At 35.1% G+C, this 23,134-nt stretch overlaps 1 protein-coding gene, 1 long non-coding RNA gene and 1 other non-coding gene across 3 annotated transcripts in view; 2 read left to right on the forward strand and 1 right to left on the reverse strand.

The window, feature by feature from the left end:
• Positions 1 to 1,934: 1,934 nt before the first annotated feature.
• Positions 1,935 to 22,091, forward strand: LOC149788402 (uncharacterized). The gene is made up of 4 exons (XM_089974364.1): positions 1,935 to 2,329; positions 7,350 to 7,520; positions 15,151 to 15,327; positions 20,929 to 22,091. The coding sequence occupies exons 1-4, from the start codon at positions 2,068 to 2,070 to the stop codon at positions 21,042 to 21,044; spliced, it is 726 nt and encodes a 241-aa protein (XP_089830490.1). The 5' UTR covers positions 1,935 to 2,067; the 3' UTR covers positions 21,045 to 22,091.
• LOC149788403 (uncharacterized) overlaps positions 12,796 to 23,134 on the reverse strand; it is a 55,552-nt gene continuing 45,213 nt past the window's right edge. The window contains exons 2-3 of the long non-coding RNA XR_016424139.1: positions 15,123 to 15,318; positions 12,796 to 13,229 (exon numbers count right to left, since the gene is read on the reverse strand). This is a non-coding gene — a long non-coding RNA (uncharacterized LOC149788403). The remainder of the gene's footprint in view (positions 13,230 to 15,122; positions 15,319 to 23,134) is intronic.
• On the forward strand, positions 13,021 to 13,093 carry Trnap-cgg (transfer RNA proline (anticodon CGG)). Its single transcript has one exon. It is a non-coding gene; the product is annotated as a tRNA-Pro (tRNA).

Here is a 23,134-nt window from a genome sequence, read left to right on the forward strand (position 1 = left end):
TGCTATTAGAGGAAATATCCTCGGCCTTAGCAGTGCATTTGTAATCAGAACGAATAGACTCGCAAAATGGAAGTATGTGCTGTAATAGTTTATGTTCAGTTATGCAAGCTACGTCAACATTATATTTATTCAGCATTGCACTAAAGCTAAGAGCAAAAGACATAATTCCTATAACATTCCAGCTCAGTATATTAAGAATCACATTAACTTGCAATATAGGCATATTAATACATTTGCATTGTGAAAGCAGGAATAAAATGACAAAGATGACAAAACACATTAACTTTGGACAGTACGTAATGGCAAATTTATAAATAATTGACTATGACCTGTCTCGCCAGGATTGATTCCCATACCACCTTCTTACATAAACACTTTTTGGCCATGTTACATCATTTTCGACAGTGTTGCAGTCTGAGTTTATAGTTAGCTTGGCCGGTAGACAATTACGGCTACTGTGGATAAACGTTATGGATGACGGCTGTATATCGTATTCTTTCAAGAATTTACTGAGGCCTTCAGCAGTAGATTTGACGCCATATATATATATATATATATATATATATATATATATATATATATATATATATATATATCCGTCCATTCAGTCATCAATATCTACCACTCCAGTGGCCTAGTGGTTAGAGCGTCAGCCTCGGATGCGTGAGGTCGTGGGTTCGATCCCCGGCCGAGTCATACCAACGACTTACAAAAATGGTACTAACAGCTACCTTGCTTGGCGCTCAGCATGATATGACTGGTCTGCCTGGTGTCAGGATAATGTGATTGGGTGGGACATCATGCTACATGTCTGTGGCATGATGCCCATTACTATAAACGGTCACATTGCAGGCATCGTAGCGATATGAAAAATTGTTAAAGCTACGTGAAAAATACAAATCACACACACACGCGCGCGCGCGTCAATATCTGTTCGTCCGACTACCCAATTAAAATGTCATCTATTTTCATTTTTACATCTTGCAACTATTAATCGGCGCTGTATAACCCAGATTGTAGTGACGTGTTGTTAAGCCTCATGGATACATAAACACACACATTAATATATACAGCCACACTGTCTGTTTCAGAATATATGACCAAAATTAATTAAAGATAAAGATAATCTCAGAAAGAAGAACTCACGGCCAAACTGCGACTTAAATATGGGAGTTCTCGAATTCTAGAACAGCACTCTTTTCAACTAAGCTTACGGTTCCAGCTACATTAATGGATTCATTAAATTTTTTGCTGGAATATCCACGATTCATAATCATCTTTTAAGTCTGATGTCCATCGTATTTCTTGGCTCATAGAGGTTTATACGGTATTACCGCTAGCATTGCCAAAGGGTATAATTATAATACGCAACTCAATTCGTACGAAAACATATCAGTGGCTTTGACAGCTTGAGTCATATGTAGTCACAAAAAAGGGGGGGGGGCAAATTTATCAAATGTATCTATTTTGTAGGTGCGAAATCACTTTTTTTTTGTGACAACATAATGGTCTTTATCACCAGCACAAGTATCGTTTAGAGTAAATTTCATCACATGAAAGGTAATTTATAATTTACTAAACGCTTGGTCAGATCAGTGATTAGCGTGCTCTATTTGCATCCAAAAAGATGCCGGCTCGAGTCCTGCAACCTGACCCGCCCTTGTCAATTACTTGTGCGTGTCCTCGGGCTAGACACTTAACTTTCATTGCCTCAATACTATACAACCTTTGAAGTATTACCATAACCACCAAGCCAAAGCTTTTAGCACTCGTCATAGGATATTGTTGTTGTTGTTGTTGTTGTTGTGGGGTTTAACGCCATTTTTCAGCACAATAGGCTATACAAGGCGGCCAGTATTAATGGTGGTGGAAGAACCCGGAAAACCCCGGAAAGAACCACCGACCCACGAGAAGCTACTGGCTAGCTTTCTCACATGCCCCCACGTCATAGGATATTCAGGTTGAGTTAGAGGGAATATCTCTGATAGGTTTTTCTGCTGTACACAGATAAGTTGTCGAAAGCACAAGACTTGCACGAGGCAAAGGTTTAAAGAAGAGGGGGAAAACATGCTTGGATTTTCCGCATTAACGTTTGCTGTCCTCGGGACTGTTAGGGGTTGCTCACCTCCAGATGGAGGTTTCGTGGAACCCACTGCAGCAAAAATTGTTTTCTATGCAGATTATGTTGTTACTGGAATAGTTACAAAGATAATAATCCCAGACCCTGTCTATGGAGATATTCATACTAGTATATATGCAGCAGAAATGCTACTGTCATGTCAATACAAGGGCGGAAATATTCCTCAGATAATCACAGTCATTGGTGCAGGTGAGTCTCTCTCTCTCTCTCTCTCTCTCTCTCTGAATTATATGTTTGATTATAATAGTATTCTTTTTCCAACTCTACAACAGTATAAATATTATTTTGAAACTTCGAATGATCAAACCGTTGACTGGTGATAAAGGTCATAAGAATATACACATTAAACGCAATAGGCATAATCATGTTGATGTAGAACTAGATGAACAGATAATCTTATTCCATTTAAATTTGATTACAAAGCTTTTAGATTCATATTCATATTTTCAATTGCAAGTCACACACCTTTAAATCTGGGTAGGACCTTTTGATTTTTTTTGTAAGGAATATGTGTTAAGCGTTTCTCCAATTATTAACCAGTTTTTAAATCACCCCTCAAAGTTTGTGAAACTACTAAAGCCTTAAATCGTATATTAATGTATCGGCCTTCGACTCTACTATTTCTAGCTTCAATGGCAAGTTTGTTCCATCATCAAGCTGTCTTTACCAATCTAATTTAAATATTAAGATACAAAAACGAACCTTTACATATTTGTCAAGTTTTGTTTAAATAGAATTAACAATAATATCTGGTAAGGTGAAAAATATTACACAAAGATTTTAAAATTATTTGCTTTTTATGACTTTTTAAGGGTAAGTTCCAAGATGACCAGATATGGCTGTATTCGAAATCTGCGGTTTTACGCGTAAATATTATAAAAGATTTAATATGAACATTTTGCACAGCATTTGCCTTATTTAAAAAAAACCATCTAGCATGTGACAGTTGGCAGAATCATAAAGTCAAAAAAATGTAACTTTTACTAATTTGTCATTATCAGATGACTTATAAAATGAATTAATCGCCTTCATAGGATTGTTAATATTTTGTGTAACATTATATTTTCACATAAAACACACAGGATACCAATTATGTAAACTCATTAACCCATAGTAAAGGTTTATCGTGATAGAACTGTGACATCTGCATCTAAAAATCATTACGTTTGTTGTACTGATATTTACCACTATTTTTGTCATAATACATCTTTAATTTGGTTAGCAGGCATTGTAAACCATGTGCTGATTTTGAAAGAATTACATGATCATTACTGAATAATAAAAGAAACATAATAATTATTGGATACATTTCAGTACTTTTTGGCACTTTATTTGTTTGAAAATGTGGCTAAATCATTGATTGGAAAATAATAAAAGCAAATGTGATACTGATTCACCTTGTTTCACACCAATGTTGCTTATTTAGAAATTCAGAATATGAATTAAATATCCAACATTACACTTAACTGTGTCATAAATTTCTTGAAAGCAAATTAATAGGGACAAACATTTACAAAGCGGGTCAGCGTTTTGTCATGTTTAACACGAAAAATAAAAGGTAACTAATGTCTGCCTCTAAAAATTAGTGGTGGTATGAATAGGGTGTACATAACCTGGAAGCTGTTGCTCGGGGACATAACCTAGGTTAACTGCTATTTCCACTTGTCGTGCCATATTGATGACAGCTGTTCACAAGAAAGACGTTGTTATTTTTCATATTCCTAGACGTGTAGTTTTGGATTCTTTCCAGTATAGATCAACAATGTGAGTTATATCTCTCTTTCATAGTGAGACTTCTGTTCTTCGTCGTGTTAATGCTGTATGTCATTTTATTTCAATCCATGTGGACACAAATAGGGAAAACTTCCAGATATCCATCATCACTTGATCGGTAACAATAATCAAGATAAAAATAACTGCGACACATTTACATCCTAAAATGTGCATCGTTTGAAGTCAGAGTTCCACGAACAGGACCTATTACACTAATGAACTGTGTTACATGTACACATTATATTTTTGCTTTGCTTGTTTATGAGTTTTTTAAGTATAAATTTACCATTCCCATTATTATTTATGCAATGAAAATAAGTTGTGCATCAGATTGAAATAGACGATTATATCATTATCTTATACCTTTTTGTTTGTCTCGTTTAATCGTAAGGCTGAGTAGAAGGTTATTTATTTTTCGCCTGATCGCATTTTGTCAATGCATAAGTTATCTTCAATTCACAATTTTAGACGATGTGTACCCATTTTGTTGTCATAACGTAAGGAAATTTTCATAAGCTATTTTGACTTCGATCCTGTTTGTTTTTTATGGGTTTACTTTTGTTCAGGAACATAAGGAAGATAATCCTTGATGAGTCATAGGTGTTGAATAGGAACATTCCATCCTCAGCATTAGAATTTAGGTCAGACGATCAGCAAAAGTAAAAAGCATCGTGTCTGACACAAGATAGTCTGTTCTTAGGGGAGGGTATTCATATCTAAATCGGACGAATAGGTAGGATTATATTTTACACGCATCTGCTTATGGTGCCGCTAAACCGAGAACATTAAAATCCAAGTCTGCTGGCTGAAAAGTCAGCTTATTTTAATATATGACATCTACCTCAGTTGGTTCACTCGTTCAGCTTTGGTAAAAGAAAGCCGTCTAAAGATAAGAGTGCCAACTTCGAAGTAAAGTGAGTCATTGTGTCCCTATTACATTAACTGAATTTATCTAAGTAATATACGAACTTTTTCTATTTATGCAATATCTTTTATCTCACCAAGCTTAATATATCCACTTAAAACATCGTTAAAAAATCAATTCAGAGTGAATTTTTTAAATATTTTATAAATCTTTATCATTTTTGTAGCTCATCAAATTGTATTCTATTAGCTTCGAACTTATACAAAATATCAAAAAAGAGCGAAATTGTATTACGTGTTACGAACATTTTAGTTTTAAATAATATATTCAGACAATAATATAATTAATGGAAACATACTCATTAATATTGTTTCACGACTCCACGGAAAAACAACTCAAAGATATTTCAAACTACCAAGGCCTGATTCAAAATCAGTTGAAATATATTACAGCTGTAGAATAAACACATCAGTGTTTCTTCAGTTTTCAAAAAGAGTACGTTTTGTAATTAATATAACTTATTTGGAACAAAATCTATTGGAAGTGAGACTGTACTGTTTAATTTTAAATTGGATCTGTGATTTATTTGTGTCAAAAATAAATTCATATAGAACCAACTATAGCTTCTTCCATCAATCACTGTCTTTGACAGATATACAACATAATGGATTTTCAAATGCGTATAAAAAATGTATGATCTGCATCTTGTTTAATCATATTTTCATTTCACTTACGTAAATACCTTTGGTCTTTTTGTTTAGCACTTCTACTTCTAAGAAAAACAGGCAAGGGAAGAGATGATCAAATTGTCGACATGTACGAATAATATCAAAGAAAGATAACACATCCATTTTGAATAACACACGTTTTACCATTTTTTAAAAAAAATACATATGTCCACTTTTTAACATCTGGACCGAATTTGAAGAATGTAAGTACCTCCTGTTTAAATTTCCAAGAAACAGAATCGAAATCCTATTCAAAATCTACTTGAAAAATAAATTGTGGTTCAATTATACAAATTCAGCATTGCCTTGACACCGTCACAGGTGAGCTTAACAGGTGTGACGCATGGCAGTAACCTCAAGGTAACAGAATGGTCCATCACAAAGTTAAAGTCTTAATAAAACAGTATCTTACCCACTCGCTCCTACGTTGTACATTTGCATTGGTACAGAAAACTAATTCAAATTACTCTGAAAATCCCAGTGATCTCGGTCTCATTAAATGCTGCTGCTGAAAAACTTGTTTTCTGTATCGGCTATTTATTTTTCTTTCTCTAAATTTGGTAATCATAGACATATTTAATCTCAGGATTTAGACTACGTGTAGAGCAGAAAGTGTCCAATCATGTTCCGGTAGCACTGAGAAGAACAAATCCGAAAAGAATGGCATTTATTCACCTTTAAAACAAATTTAAAGAAAATAGATCTACATCAATCTCCGCCTTTTAAAAATTAATTCCCAGATGCTGAAATGAGCATACCCTAGCCAGGACTAAAATCATGGTCTGTGATTTAATTAAATTCGGGTTCATTCGGACTATCTTCAGATCAGGGGAATTGGGTCTTTTATCGAGCAGTTACAGAATAATGCGAAACATCCAACTACGTGAATAAATCGAGAAGTCAAGGACTATGAAAAGTATATCCTCCAGAAACATTGATGGACTTGCATAATCTGTAAAGAGATAAACATGTGCGAAGCTTCAGCCTTATCTCGGCTGCCTTTGATTTGTGTCATACTACGATTTTAAAATGTCCGTTGCCATTTCAAATACAATTTGTATAATTCATTGCTTGATAATTACGCACCCACACCATTTTGATCAAGCAGACAACTAGACAACAAGTAGATTTCCGCTTCTTTTTTTTTTGACAACAGAAATGTTGAAAAAAGCAGAGATCTATATGTTGGTCTAGCAGACAATGATTAGTGCTTAAAAAAACGCGTGCCTCGATATTGACTTCCTTCTAGTACGCCAGTCACTGACAGTAACTACGAAATCAGCTATATATGTCTATAAATCCAAATATAAGACAAAAGTTTATAGATTTGATCCTCGCGAATGCTCAAAGGCATAAAGCAATGCCTTTTAAATAAAAAATATTGCGTCATGCATAGTCGGCAGACAAGTTTACGTTGTATCAATTCACAACGAGAATTTGAGTCGCAAATATAGAAACCAATTAGCCTTATCATTGAGGGAAATATACTGATGTGTACTTGCCACAATGGAATCAGTCTTAATTACGTATATCCGACGGAAGCAAATTCTGAATTGCACTTACACTGGCACGCCTTGATTACGCGCAGGTTGGCAAAATATAATGAAGTAGTTAATTATGGCATTAATATAGCGTAATGCGGGACGGTAAGTTAGTCTTCTAGGGTCTTATTATATTTTTGTAACATTCCAATTGAAAGGTCTCTTGACCCGTTCATCAGTTTATTTAGATAATCCAAGTGATTCTGGGTCACCGGAAGTGCAAAATGATCATATATCAAATTGGTCGAATGTTTAAAATTCCATGCATGTAGAAGATAATTTTCAGTATCTTTCAATTGCAGGTTTCATTCCTGGGCACTGTACCACCAAAGAGTTAAAATACAACACGGAGTACATTCTGTTCTTGTCCCAGAGAGATAGTGGCCACTTTGAGCAAACGTTTACAGCACACAATACGACAGAACTTGGTAAATTCCTGCAAGTCTGTAAATTGACGCTGAAGTATCCACTCGGTAAGATAATCTATTAATAGCAATAACATCAACAATTACAACAATATATCAAGCGAATCAACAAAATGCAATTGTTTAACACTAAACAAAAGTCGTTGATAGTTGAAGAAGAAGAATATAAAGAAGAAGAGGAAAAGGAAGATACAAAAAGTAATAAAGAACGGGGAACAACCGCGCTGATTACTGCAAGAATGAAGGAGATGAGTATAATTATGACGTTAAGTGTGATGATGCCCATCGAAATAATGACTGAAAATCAAGAGAATATCAACAGCTATATAATCTAATTAAAGCGGAGATTTTCGATATAAATGTAATCCTACAGGCACCGATAAAACATTGTTTTGTTGACATTTGATATCACTGGTCAACAGTGAAATCATTACTGACTTGAAAAGGCCCTAATCTGTAGTATTTTGGTGTGCCGAACACGAATATAACCGTGAAAAATTTGTATTGGCTCTCGTTTTGAAGATATTCATATACCTCATTTTCTATGTTTCACTGTGTAAATTTCTCCAGTAGGACTGCAGCAACATCCGGAATAATGATGTAACATTGCATAATACCATCATGCTCACATCATCCACAGTTGATTGCATCATTTTCTGATGCAACGCAATACTAATGCCATGCGGCTGCTGAAGTAAGTTGACGTCAGCAGTGTACTATACATGTGTAGGCCTATTATACTAATGCCAGGCGGCTGCTGAAGCTGACGTAAGCAGTGTACTATATAAAACCCAATCAGATAGGTTCAGCATTTAAAATATTTTAGACGTTGTGCGAGACAGTTCAAGCTACTGTTACATAAAACTTATTATTTTATCCATGTACGTACAATAAAGAACAGTAATGCCTCGAAAGTGTGTTAATACCGCGGACAATTTTTGCTATATTTGTGGGGAAGTGACATTTGCCAACCAGAAGAAAAGTATCAATTCTCAAGTGAAGAAGGCATATCATCTTTACTTCGGATGCAAGGTTGGTGACCAAGACAAGCCTTGGGCTCCGCATATATGCTGTGCTACATGTACAACACAGCTTTCACAGTGGTTGAATTGCAAAAGGTCATCAATGCCGTTTGCAGTCCCAATGGTGTGGAGAGAGCCAAGCAACCACCTAAATGACTGTTACTTCTGCTTGGTTCCTCCTCTTTCCGGCGGAATAACGAAGCGAAAGAAGTCGAGAATAGTCTACCCAAACATTCCGTCTGCATTGAGACCAGTTCCACATGGTGAGGGACTTCCTATTCCAGAACCTCCAGCAGAATATTCTCTTGATTCATCTGACGAAGACAAAGGTGAGTCGACCTGTTCTTCTCCTGGTCCATCAGCATGCAGTGATCCAGATTTTCACTGTGGTGCATCATCAACCCCACACAGAATAACACAGGAAGAACTAAATAACCTGATTCGTGATTTGGACTTATCAAAGAACAAGGCAGAATTGCTAGGATCAAGACTCCAACAATGGAATCTTCTAGAAGAAGATGTCACAATTACTGCATATCGAAAGCGCCACCAGCAATTGGAGCCTTTCTTCAGAAAGGAAAGTAATCTGATATTCTGTTCCGATATTGAGGGCCTCATGAATGCTTTAAAAATCACTCATGACCCACAAGAATGGAGACTATTTGTGGACTCTTCGAAACTGAGTCTCAAGGCTGTGCTTTTGCACAATGGAAACATTCTTCCATCTATTCCAGTAGCGTATGCTGTCCACATGAAAGAGACATACGATAACTTAAGGCAGCTACTGAATTCCATTGAGTATAACAAGTACAGCTGGCACCTCTGTGGTGATTTGAAGGTAGTTGCCCTTTTAATGGGACTGCAGCAAGGATATACAAAATACATGTGTTTCTTATGCGAGTGGGATAGCCGAGCAAGGGAAATGCACTACATGAGGAAGGAATGGACTCACAGGCAGAATGTAGCCATTGGAGAGAAGAATATCCAACACCCAGCTCTGGTTGAGGCTCAGAAAATTTTGCTACCACCCCTTCACATCAAACTAGGTTTGATGAAGAACTTCGTGAAAGCCATTGACCGGACTTTGCCAGCATTCCGATACCTGCATGAAAAATTCCCTCGACTCAGCGAAGCAAAGATTAAAGAGGGAGTTTTTGTGGGTCCTCAGATTCGAGAGCTTTTCAAAGATGACCGGTTCAACAACTTGCTGGAAGGTGACGCGAAACAAGCATGGAATGCTTTTCGCCTAGTTTCTACAAACTTCCTCGGAAATGTTAGGGCAGAAAACTATAAGGAACTAGTAGAAGACATGTTGATGAAGTATAAGAAACTTGGCTGCAATATGTCTCTAAAGATTCACTTCCTTCATTCCCATTTGGATTTCTTTCCTAGCAACTGTGGTATTGTTAGTGATGAACACGGCGAACGTTTTCATCAAGATATCGCAACAATGGAACAAAGATACCAGGGAAAATGGTCCACTACAATGCTGGCTGACTACTGCTGGACACTCCTCAGAGATGCTCCCGAACAGCTGTACAAGAGACAGGCGAAGAAATCTAAGATGTAGTCAATGACTTGATTTTTTATAGGTAGGCTATTACAGTTGACCTTTTACTATTGGAATGCATTTCGTTATGTAAACATTAATTTCTTGCAGATTACAAAAAAACTAGAGCCAATTTTGCAATTTGACTGTCATATTCGTGTTCAGCACATAAAAATTGATAAGAATTGACTAATTTTATTTCAGTAACATGACTTTTGTAAAAATTTGTTGTCCAGTGTATTAGCTGTCCACCTATTTTTAGTATCCGATCATATAAAGCGCCTTATTTTATGTTAGAGATAGTTACCATTGGCAACTATATGATCCTAATGGTATACATTACTTTCAGCAGTACAAGCTATAATTCGAATGGTGGAACAAATGGTCAATAGAACACGATAACGTGTTGATGCTGAAAAGTAGATTTCGATTTCATTCCTGCTAGATAGCCACCATAATTATGATAGTTTAACTGTTCATGATGATAGACAAAAACCATGTATCTACAAATATTAACATGCAGTGGGAAGTTCTTTCTTAAATGCACAGGCTGTGATAAAAGTGGATGAAATAGGAATTGCACTGATACGCGTATTTCGTTAAAGCTGGAGTGCATGCAACATAATTGTTTACATAGGCTACAAACACTTACGTGAGACTGTTATCTGGATTTCATCAGTCAACAGACCGGCGGACGAATGCATTCTATAGCGGCCATGAGTATTTCTTCCTAGTAAAAGTACAATCTAAGGGAATGTTTACAGCAGATTTACCAAACACACCCGGTTCTAAAGTTTCTTTCATAATTATACTTTTCGTAAATTCATACCTTTAACGTGTGTGCGTGTTTGTGTGTGTGTGTGTGTGTGTGTGTGTGTGATTTAGATCGTTAACGTAGCTTTAAAATAATTTCAGTCATATCGCTACGATGTCGGCAGTGTGGCAGTTTATAGTGAGTGATGTCTAGCACAGGATCATCATGTCGCAAACACCCAGTTACATTACTTTGACATCAGGCCAACTAGTCCCAACACTAACATCTTAATGCAGAGCGTCAAGCGAGGCAGCGTTTAGTACCATTTTTATAAGTCTTTGGTATGACTCGGTCGGGTTTCGAACTCGCGACCTCCTGCATCCAAGGTGGACGCTCTAACCACTTAGGCCACCGGAGCGGTCATAATTTTAAGGCAAAAAGACGTTATATTTCTACATCCGAGAAAACCCTCTGAAGATCAGTTTAGTTCTATATTAGACTAACATCACGTTTCACGACATGTACATAATAACCACATAATATCAACACTTACTCGAGGAATTGGGTAAGAATGTATCCCCCAGATTAAAGCTTTTTGCAGGGTGGTGGTTATGGTGGGGTGACGTTGTTGTTTTGTTATGTCTTTTTCTGTTCTGAGACCAAGGCATTTGGAAATGTAAACATTTATTCAGAGCAATCAGAAGCATCGCCAGTATCTAGCATAATCACTCTGAATAATGCCTGACCTTTAGACGTCATTATGAATACCTGCACTTAGTGAATTTTATTGTCTCCAGTGCATATCGACAAAGCATTTTCATCAGTCTGAATAGAAAACAATACAGACCAAAGAAAATGACATTTCCATGTTGCTTATTATTCTGGACGATCTCACCGAGCCCTGATCCTGTATCATGACTTTCATCATCTCCTTGAGTGTGGCTATTTCAGAGAACAAAGAAAGCAACTACTACCCAAACACTTCTGTACGAGACCTAATGCACGAAAGTTTAAAGAATTGCTTTGAGAAGCTTGGTGTTTTAAGAAATCTATCTTAAATGAGTGATCATCTTCAATCAATGTGATTATTCTTCTTTCCTTCTCTAAGAAAAAGTATCATAGACTCATCATTGCAAAATAATGAGTTAGCTAGAGATTAATTTGTGTTTCATATACAGTAATTTTTAACATGTCTTCCCAAATATATTAATATCTAAATTAAGTTTCAACACATTTAATTCAATTGAAGTAATGACGTTAATAATTACTGTGAAAACATTTATATCGTCCATGGCTGATGTACACGCATGCAAAGTGAGATGCTAGTATTTGATCTCATATAATGCGTATTGCAACATGAGTATAATAAAGAATTTATCCTGTTTTGCCACATCTTTACTAATTATGAGACCAGTGCCGATTGTTGTTAGATATTCTACTCGGGTTCAAATTGTGCCAACTACTTTCCAACCGTATTCATATATTATCTTCTGGCTTCAGGTGTGCTTACTTTCTCGAGATTTATTTGTCACATATTGAACTATTGGATTATCTTTATCTGCGTTTCTTTTCTGATGGAGTCTATAACAAAAACACTTGAACCAATAGACTAGAAAATAAATCGAATTCTTCCAAACCGAACGAAAATGTTGTTGTACATACCTGAATCAAAGCAATGTTTTTGCTTTATTTTTTATGCAAATAATAATGTTTCGTGTGCAAGTTATATTTTCAGATCTTCTGAGATCTGTAATAAAAAATTTCTATTCTGTTAAGTAAAAAACATGCTCTTTAAAGAAAAAGTACAGCAATTTTAACGTTTGCTTCTCCTTTAAAGTCTCGATACTGCTGACAACAATCTTGCCAGTGTCGACATTATTACATGCAAAACATGACAGTATGAAAAAAAAATTGAGAAGTTTAGTTACATATATACTGCTTATGACAGTTTGTAAATATACAGAAAATAATTATAAAAAAGACAACAGAACTAATATATCATAATAATTGTAATTATAATTTTTGTATCGATGGCTCATTAAATAATTTGCAATAAAACGAAATTAAATTTTAAAATTTATGGTCTAAAGGTTAAATCACTAATACAGTTTGCCTCACAATTTGTACACTAACTTGTTGATGATGGTCAATTTTGGAAGAAAAAGAATGACAGCAGATTAAGAATCCCAATAAATTACTACCTCAAACTTCTGTATATATACCGCTCCGGTGGCCTAGTGGTTAGAGCGTCCGCCTCGGATGCGGGAGGTCCTGGGTTCGATCCCCGGCCGAGTCATGCCAAAGACTTAAAATATGGTACTAACAGCTGCCTCGCTTAGCGCTCAGCATTAAGAGGTTAGTGTTAGGACTGGTCGGCCCCATTGCTAGACATCACCAAACACTGCCACATTGCAGACATCGTAGCGCTATGCCTGAAAAATTGTTAAAGCTATGTTAAAAATCCAAATCACAACACACACACACACACACACACATATATATATATATATATATATATATATATATATATATATATATATATATATATATATATATATATATATATATATATATATATTCAACACAATATCTTAGGGAAGGAAACTATAAATTCCCTAAGTCTGAAATTTGCTGTTATAAAATATTTTATATAACCAAACGACCAGACCTACATAAGCAGGTAATAAAGAAGTAGACACTTCACTTGGCGATATTGAATTAATCATGGTTTTGTTTTATAATTTATTCAAAATCCCGGTATAAAAGAAAATAGGAAATTAAATTATGCTAATTCTAGCATTTTGTAATTAAGCTGTCCTTTATTAACCTGAACCCACTGACTGCCAATGCTTCACCCACTGTCAACCAAAATATAGATGACGTTATTGATGAAATAGCCTTTAGTTTGAATTGAGGTCATCTGCTTTAAGTTAATTGTTTTGCATACATTTTCAATGATATTGTTATGTCTGGTGACTGCCATCGTCAAGGAATAGTCTGTACATTGTGTACAGCTTTCCATCTAGTTGCTGTTTTTGACATGCATAGGACCGTTATCTTCTTGAAGAATTTCACCCACCCCTTCCCAACGGGTTTGTAAATTCCTTGGGAACAAAAGGCGATAAATTCTGATTCGTTACATGTGCTATTTGTCACTCTGGATCTATCGTTTATAGTACCAAAGGACAACCGGAGTCAATATGAAGACCCCATTTTTTTAAAAAGATGTACATCTCCAAAAACGGGGTCGTGTTATCAAATGTGTACTGTCAGCACTGTGCCTATGACCTAGGAAACTGTCACTGAAACGTGTGTACACAAAGATTAAGAGTCCGTTCAATGTCAGTCGTTTCATTAAAGAAGTGCCTAGGGCCTACAAGGACCTTAATCCGGCCCTGCATAGCGGAGATGTTTTATGTAGATATGTTCCTGTCAGTGAAATTATTCTCATATAAATGTATCGTCTGTAAGTGCGGCGCCATGGTACTACACTGGATGTATGCACAATAGTTATATCACTCAAGGATGCTACCACATTATTTCACTATATAATAGCCTTCCCCCATTTCCGGTTATTAGTACAGTCTATTTCTTTTAAAGCTGTGTCGTCTGCGTCCAATATTTACAATATTTACAATGTTTATTTTGAATATTTCTAAAATAAAACTGAACAAAATAAAAAGATGTAACTCTTACATACATGTGTTCTCACAAAATGCTTATTCAGAGCGTATCAAAGACGGCGAACTGTATCATATTTGTTTGAAAAACTAGATTCGTTCACGCAAATATGGGTAGCATGTTAGTAACATGTGCTAGCAAAGAAACTTCCGTTTGGTTTGGAACGCGCGGAAGATTACAGTGTAAGGGACCCCTAGGAACAATCAGGTCCAAAATTATAAATTGATGAATGAGATGTTTTGTGTAATATTTTAAATATTCGTTATACTTTTCATTTTGAAATCGGTGGTGGTGGGATGAAAAATAAAACGGTAGGGTAAGTTTGTACTGTTAACCTAACCAATTTACCTTGTACATTTCACAGTCATGTGTAGTATTATGGACATATATTTTAACCATTTCGAATGACGCAATGTAAAGCCAAAATAACTTACATACTGACAATTCACTAATGACAAATTACTGTCCCTTGTCATTGTGAATGCACACCAGGACATTGCCCCTAATAACTGAAGTGTTCATTCTATCATTGCTGAATACATTTTAATGACAAAATAGAGAATATGTGGATGCACGTGTGTTTGTTTATTATTGTTTTGAGTTTTCAGAAACAGATCTTTACAATCATTTTATTCTTTACGTACCATGTAATATTTAATTACACCATTTTAGGTATAAACCCAGATGTCTTGAAAGTGCGATGTCAAGTTCCAAAGACCTCGTCCGACTGTGAAAGCTATGATGAATCAGCCGATACTCCAGTACCTCCCTCATCATCCCCAGAACCCGTGGTTTCTGCCTCGCCTGAGCACGTTTTGCACGTTGAGAAGGTACAGGTGCCTGAGAAAGGTAAAGATAGTCCTCCCAAAAGAAAACCAGAACGTAATACACCTTACTTGCAAACGATATTCTGTGGCTCAATATGATAAATGTTGTGATCGGCAGAGCAGTCCTTATGACCAATTAAAAAGTCCGCTAAGAATTTTTCGTATTAACCTTTGCTACGGTTTTATTGTATTACCGGCCGATGGTTTTACCGTCAATGGAACAGGCTGAAAATGTTTACTTACCAAACAAAGGCAAGAATACAATGCTTAACAAACCGCAATATTTGTTTTCTATATTGTTCTGACTCTATGGTCTTAATTAAAGCAAATGTAAAAAAGCGAAAACCATCAAGCTTTGTAAAATTAAATATAAATTCCCTTTGATTGCAAAATGAACATTTAAAAAGAACATTCTGTATTGCGAATCGAATCCCAGATATTTCTAAAGGTTCTATCACAAGTTAAAAAGTATAGAGTGTTCCGAATGACTTCCAGTGATGTTCCGAAATAATTCCAATTTTTAATGTGCTGATGTACCAATAGCCTGGAATAGTGTTGATGTGCTTACGGTCTTGACGTATCACATTGATATAATCTCTAGATTAATTCACAATAAGCCACAAATAGTGATTTAATCCGAAATTAGTAATTCCAGTAAATAATTAAAATAAATCCTTTCTAATATTAACTCTTCACAATTAAAATGATTCCTTTAAGGGCTCATCTTAAGATAGGAATGAACAATTCTGCAGTAAACATTTATAATATAAAGTAACTAAGACACAATAACATTACCTGGATGAGTTGTTTTTCTCTAATATATTAATAAATTTTCAACGTCAAAAAGCCACATAAACATGTTTACCTCCAATTAATAATCATCCTAATATATAATCGAAAATCAAGGACTAAACAGCTATTTAATGCTACTTACAAAATAGACATTAAGCAGGTAGGTCAAAAGTCCTAACCTTATTTATGGACAAAGTCAGTCACATGATACAAATTAATTATTCATAATGACATGGAAGGAGATTTTTTTCCCTTTTGCATGAAATAAAATTGTCGGCTGTAAACACGTATGGGACCCATTTAAATGTTAATAGGTAAAAAGAGGAAAGAGGAACATTATGTTCTCTGAAGAGTACGGCAGTTACGGAGGGCTAGACCTTGATTACTTCGCTCTTTAGAAAATATTACCTGCCTTCGCTGCAGAAGCGTACATTGTATGTTTAAAATAATTACAAATATGTAGAAATGTTTGTGAAAAGCACTTAGATTGGTCAAAATCGCATCACTGACGCCGAAAACAATAAGTTAATCATTCACAACTAACTATTTCCTTATTTAATTATCCTTCTTTTGCGTTGATCCAATAAATGAAAACAGTCGTTAAAATATAATCCTGTTTTTTTATTTCTCGAAATTTCTATTATGTTTACAATTAGCGCCTTGCACGAACGATTACTGTATGTTTACAATTAGCGCCTTGCACGAACGATTACTGTATAGTGTGTAACAGTTTCATCTCTGATGCTAAATAAGACGTTGAATTCTTAAGAGTGACGCTAAATTTATTCTATTCTACTGCAAATTTCTAATTAATAATAACATAATAATGGGATAAATCCAACACAATTTTAGCGGTGGTAAGACTGCAAAAATAGAAGGTAGAGATATTTCAGCAGGTGACTGTGTTAAGTTGTATATTCACCAGCCCAAAAATTCTGTGGTGATTAATTTTAGTTTTATAAACCCACTATTTAACAGGGACAGATTACAATTCTTTACAATAATTTTTTGTTAATAAATTCGCAACAATATTCTGCATTCTTGTCTGAATTTTCAACCAAAATATAACTCGCATGTGATGATTAGTTACGTTCGTTCAAACATATTTAGTTTTTGCAAGTTAGTGTAGGTGTATATATATATATATATATATATATATATATATATATATATATATATATAGTAAAGAGAGTTAAATTCAAGCTTAAAGCACATTCTTCTATTCTTCTCATGCACCATCTGCATTTATATATACATCGTTATCTATTAAAAATTGAAAATAAGAAATTCAACATCACTCATATAGTCTCACTCCACTATTTCCATCAATAGTGCGTACCCAACTACCAACAGCAACAAAAAAAAAAAAAAAAAAAAAAGAAAAAAACCTCAAATCTACTGGCGCATACCGCACCTGTCGACCAAAGTCTGCGATGTTCGTTTGAAATCGTAAGAAAATTAACAGATTAGATCCTGATCTGCTAGTTAATTATGACTCGGTATTTCTGACTCAACATAATATTTTTCGCGATGGGAAGCACGTTAAGCTCGGACAGAGGAGGTAAATTTAAGAGATATTTTGTGAGCTCTCTAAATTTATATACTTTCTGAGATGGCTAATTCACATTACGCTTGAGTTTAGAATTTATACTTGAGTTTAGAATTCTAGCATATGCGTGAAATCATTTAACTGATACTGCAGGTATGTTCGATTTTTTAAATAAATTTTCTATACTACAAAAAAAAAAACAAAAAAACAAAACAACCCCAACAAATCCTTAGCAGTTTGAATGACAACATTTGCTAAAGCTCGTAACAATACAATCCAATTAAGGCGATTAAGGCACTAATAAGGCAACACTTGTATATCTACCTGAAGGACGAATCCTGACGATTGTGGGATATACTTTACCTGAGATTCATGCCCATATTTTATATTGTAACATGCCATCCTTCAACTCGTCCTGAAATTATACTTACGTCATGTAGAAAGTATTATTCGTCTAAGAAGGATGTAAGAGGGACTAGTATGTGAAGTTGATATTAAGGTTGATAAAAGGAGACAAAATTTTCTTTGCTTTTATTGACTCAATGTTAACTCCTCAACTCGAAATGACGTGAACATTATCTCATCACATAGTCAGTACAGTTTTCCAATAGTATGTGCAGTTTCATATTTTTGATATTACCACACGTTATAATATCACTTTATGAGATCCTGATTGGACCAAATAAGGCCAAGAAAGTATTGTACAGTATCCACTTTACTGATTGGCTGCGATAGTGGGAAAAAAAATTTAACCCCGCCTTCTGGAATTTTTTGTTTTGAATGAACATTTTTGGTTGTCATTTTTTGACTCGCGAAAGGGAACTGGGGAAAAATGGTCTCGTCTGATTCAATATGGCCAATTTACCCACACCCACCCCCGCGCATGAGTTTGTTATGTAGTGTATAACATATCATAACATGAAAATTGGCAAAACCCCCAATACAAGAGCAATAACTATAAGTAAAACTACGGGTATTGTTCAGATGATAGCGAGTGTGGGGGTGAGGATAGAGGGGTGGTATATCTGTAGCATGGAATCCACCCTATATACAAACTTGGTTGAAATGTGAACTTAATGAAGTAAATAAACTCACCTCTTTTCACAGGACAATGTAGAGATAAACCAGTATCCCCAACAGACAGAACTTTATCCAACCGCAGCATATTTGCGCGGTAAATATGTGATGCAAGTCCGTCTCAAAAAGAGATTTGTTTACGTCTTCTGTACAATATAATGTTCCAAATCAAATATTGCAAATATCCGGTCATAAATGCATTACAGTAAATATGTGTATTTTTGCATATAGCAACCTTCTTTTCACAAAAAAATATTGCAACAATGTAATGTTTAGTTGTTGAGGTGAAATTTCAACGTAAACACTGACAATGTTATCTAGGCCAACTCAGACAGGTACTGTGCACATCAGACAATGTGACATCACACGCATAGCGCATAGGACATTTTGTGTTGACAAATGTCTTGTCTTTTGTAAAATGTTCTGTGTATTTGGATGGACGCTTATTCGTTGATTTGTAGTTAGCAAAAATGTATAATATACTTTTACTATTTCAACTTTGTTTGTGACTATTTTTTACGCACAACAAAATGAACGGTACAGCGTCTGTCAGAATGAATGAAATTATTCATTCTTTTTTTTCTGTCTAAATAATTTATACTGAAATAAAACTATGTGATAAAAAGAATCTAAAATGGGTAATAATTTAATATTGAATTTATGAAACTCGTTAAATAATGTCCAGCTTTTGGAGCCTTGGCTGGACATTATTTAACGAGTTCCATAAATTCAATATTGTATTAATATTCTTGCAATAAATACAATCCTACATTTGTGCTTATATAAATTAAATTTATGAAATTTTTCGAATAATTTAAATCGTTTGTTCGCAAAGGCTTTCAAAAGAAATTATAAATTTCGTTTTAAACGATTACACATTGTAAGATCCTCTATCTATGGTTGGATGGATGGATAACAAGACAAGGAATTCCCAGTCACGGAGTTATATTATTTGTCTCTTCACACGGCAGAGCTTCGTGGGGAGACAAATAGTATGTCCCCTTGACTGTAATTTTCTTGTCTCAGTGTATATCTCAATACACACGTACACGCACAATTCTAATAATCGCAATAACGGTGATGTCAAAGAACATAATAAAGTAAGCGAAATGTGTATAATTGTGTCACAGTTAAACATTATAACTAAACAACGTACACTTATCTCGATGTATTGGATAATTCTCTTATAGATATAAATGATTTGTAAAACAAATTCTCAATGTATTATTTCACAGACAGTGGGTGACATGATACAGTTTCCTATTCCTACACAACAAATTGCATATCAGGAGGAGTTTTGTTTTATTTAAAACAATTGTGCTGTTGAATTGATTTTACTATGATCTACGTAAAATTATTCACATAAAAATGTTAGATGTTCAAAAAAGTTAAATATTAAAAGATTTCAGTAGCCTATTGGTGCAAGAATGTAAGACAAGCAAGCCTTGAGGATTCAAAATACTTTTAAGACACATTCAATCTTTAAAAGCAAACGTACACTGAGAAAGGAGTTTCATCAATGATGTCTTTGAAAGCAAACTTAATGTGTGTTGTCATATTGAAGAGATACGTGTCTGTAAGACAATATATATGTATTTAGGGGAGGTGCACCTGCACTCATCATCTATTAGGAATCTTGAAACATTGTCTGTAGACACATTTGGGCAAATGTGTAGGTCCTTTTGAAAAGTAAATAGAATAAAACACACAAAGATATGTTTCTTGAATAGAAAGAAAACTAATCACCTAATTCCCGTTTGCATTTAGTATGCTATACGAGTACACCAAACGGGAACGTACCGTCAATCAATTTATGTGCAATTTGAAGTGCACAGTTTGCTGCCAATCGACTTATTTTGAGTCTGCGAATGACAGATAATTTTGTATTTTCTCTTTACTCAAAATGCGTTCCTGATGAAAATCGTAACAGCCTCTGGTGAAACTGTACTTGTATGCACCATTAAGAAATCTATTTATGAAACATATCTGAAATGTCTGAGAGATGACTTGGTATTCCTGTGTGAAGTCATCCAATAATAACAGCATGAATCAAACTCATCCCCTGTCTGTCTCAGAATAAATACTGCGTATAAAAGTACAAATTGCCCAGTTGATGCTATATTGCTACGGGCAATAGAGGCTATATTTGGACGCTTGTCTTCGTATCATTTAATGTTATCGTAGACACGTTCTTATCTTTTGTAGGAGCAGCACAGAAGGGCCAGATAACGACTACACCTGCTTCCGGATCAGGAGCTATTCATTATTATGCATTCCTTCTGGCATTTGTTACGGTACTTCTGACTCTTGTACAACTCTGAACCTGCTAGATGTCGACTTAGTGATACACTGTTATGTACGCTGAAGTGGATATACATAGTACTAGATGTAAAACTATAAAATTCTATTTGAAAGAACTGAATCATCGATGTTGTACTTTATTCATGAAGGTAAAATTATTTTATTGGCCAAGGCTCCACTAGGGTTATTTGCAGGAATGACAAATACATACCATATTAGAACTGCTGGAAACGTACTGACAATTATACATACTTATATGCGCTGATGTTGAAGCACAATGATGATAAAATACGAAATTCTTTTTGAAACAATTGAAGCAGTGACGTGGTAGTTTACGTTTGAAAGTTCAAGGATTGTATCGGGAATGGTACCAACTGACCTTTGATTTTCTTCTTCGCAGGTATACAATTTAAATGCGATAATAAAAGTATGTTTACAGTTATATGACTGATAATACAATTCGTGCTATAACAAATGACTTTAAAGTATTTGCTGCAAGGACTCTCTGGCCAAAATTTAAATTATATGCTGTAAGTGGGACACTTTGACTTAAATGCGAATAATCTTCTGCAATGAGGATACATTGGCTAAAATGTAATAGTAATTATTGTAGTCATCTTTAACACTAGGACGTGAAGAAACAACAACAACAAAAGCAGCAACAGGAACAACAACATCACCAACATCAACAATAATAATATGTGTTTTAGTCATTCAATCTTTCAGTTTTTACATTTATCGCCATATGTTCTATTGGTAATTACTCTGGATTTGTACGCAGTTTGCATACAAAATAAATTTATGATGGAAACTAGTACAGCTTACGGTGTTTTTGGTTGGTAATGAGGAAATATTTACCGAGTCGTTCTCAGTGAAGATATTTACTAACATCCGGCAGATACATGCCTGAAATATCAAATCAACGATATTATAAGTGCCAATCGAAAAATAAAAATAAAAAATGACATTTCTTTAAATACTTTTTTTCAATTTTAGCTTATGTCATATGTATGAGGAATGCGATGTGTGTGAGAGAGAATGAAATCAATAAAATGTAATAACTGTTACATGAACTTGTTGTCTGTACGTTTGGAAAACATTCGTCAGGACATAGAGAAATAATATAAGGACCTTTTACTTTCGTAAAATAAAACTTCTCTCACCTGGACCTTCTCCCTTTTCCCATTTTCTGTTTTGTCATTACAATCATAAGAACATTTATTAATTTTATTTCACACTCATGCATTCACCAGGATCCGGTTTGAAGACTGGTGCATCTACAAAGCATTGCATTGTCTATAACTGTGGCATAACAGAAAGTTTAAAATTCTACAAATCATATTCAATATAAATCTTCTTTACAACATTTGTATCAGATATAATATGTACGAACAAAGACCAGATACGTGTATCCCATAAACTAGAACATTTCACCAGCACTTGAAGTTGAAATTTGAACCCGCGAATCTACATTTCGCTGTGTGTTCGCTTTTATGTTTGCAATTGATCATTTTGTTTTAAGAAAATAATGAAAAGAAGTGGATGGTTTGGATCATTATCTTGAATTATACTGCATACATTCACGGCAAATGTCCTTTCTTACGCCATTGTTTAAATAGAATGGGGGACATGACTGAGGTACAAAGACTCATAACGACACAACCAGTATCTCTTCTAATTTTTAACGTGTAAGTCATTTCTTTTTACAGAACGAGTATCACGCTTCTTTTTCATTGACACTATAAATATATTAAACTGAGGGGTTTCTGGGATGCATCGTACAGGTATCTCAGAGGCTATATATCTTGAACCTTATTGCAACGGCTACTTCGTTTGCGGGGGCCCCGGGTCGCCGAGTGGTTAAGGCGCTCTCCGTTACGGATCACTGCCATCTCACCTCTGCGCTTGTTCGAGTCTCGGATTCAGCCAACGTGGGTACGTGAGAAAGCTTGCCAGTAGCTTCTGGTGGGTCGGTGGTTCTTTCCGATGTTTTCCCGGGTTCTTCCTCCACCATTAATACTGGCCGCCATGTATAGCCTATCGTATGCTGAAAAATGGCGTTAAACCCCACAACAACAACAACAACTTCGCTTGCGCCGCAAGATGTTAC

This window comes from Sinohyriopsis cumingii, chromosome 11 (genome assembly GCF_028554795.1).
Source record: "Sinohyriopsis cumingii isolate HCF-2022 chromosome 11, ASM2855479v2, whole genome shotgun sequence".
Lineage (NCBI taxonomy): Eukaryota > Metazoa > Mollusca > Bivalvia > Unionida > Unionidae > Sinohyriopsis > Sinohyriopsis cumingii.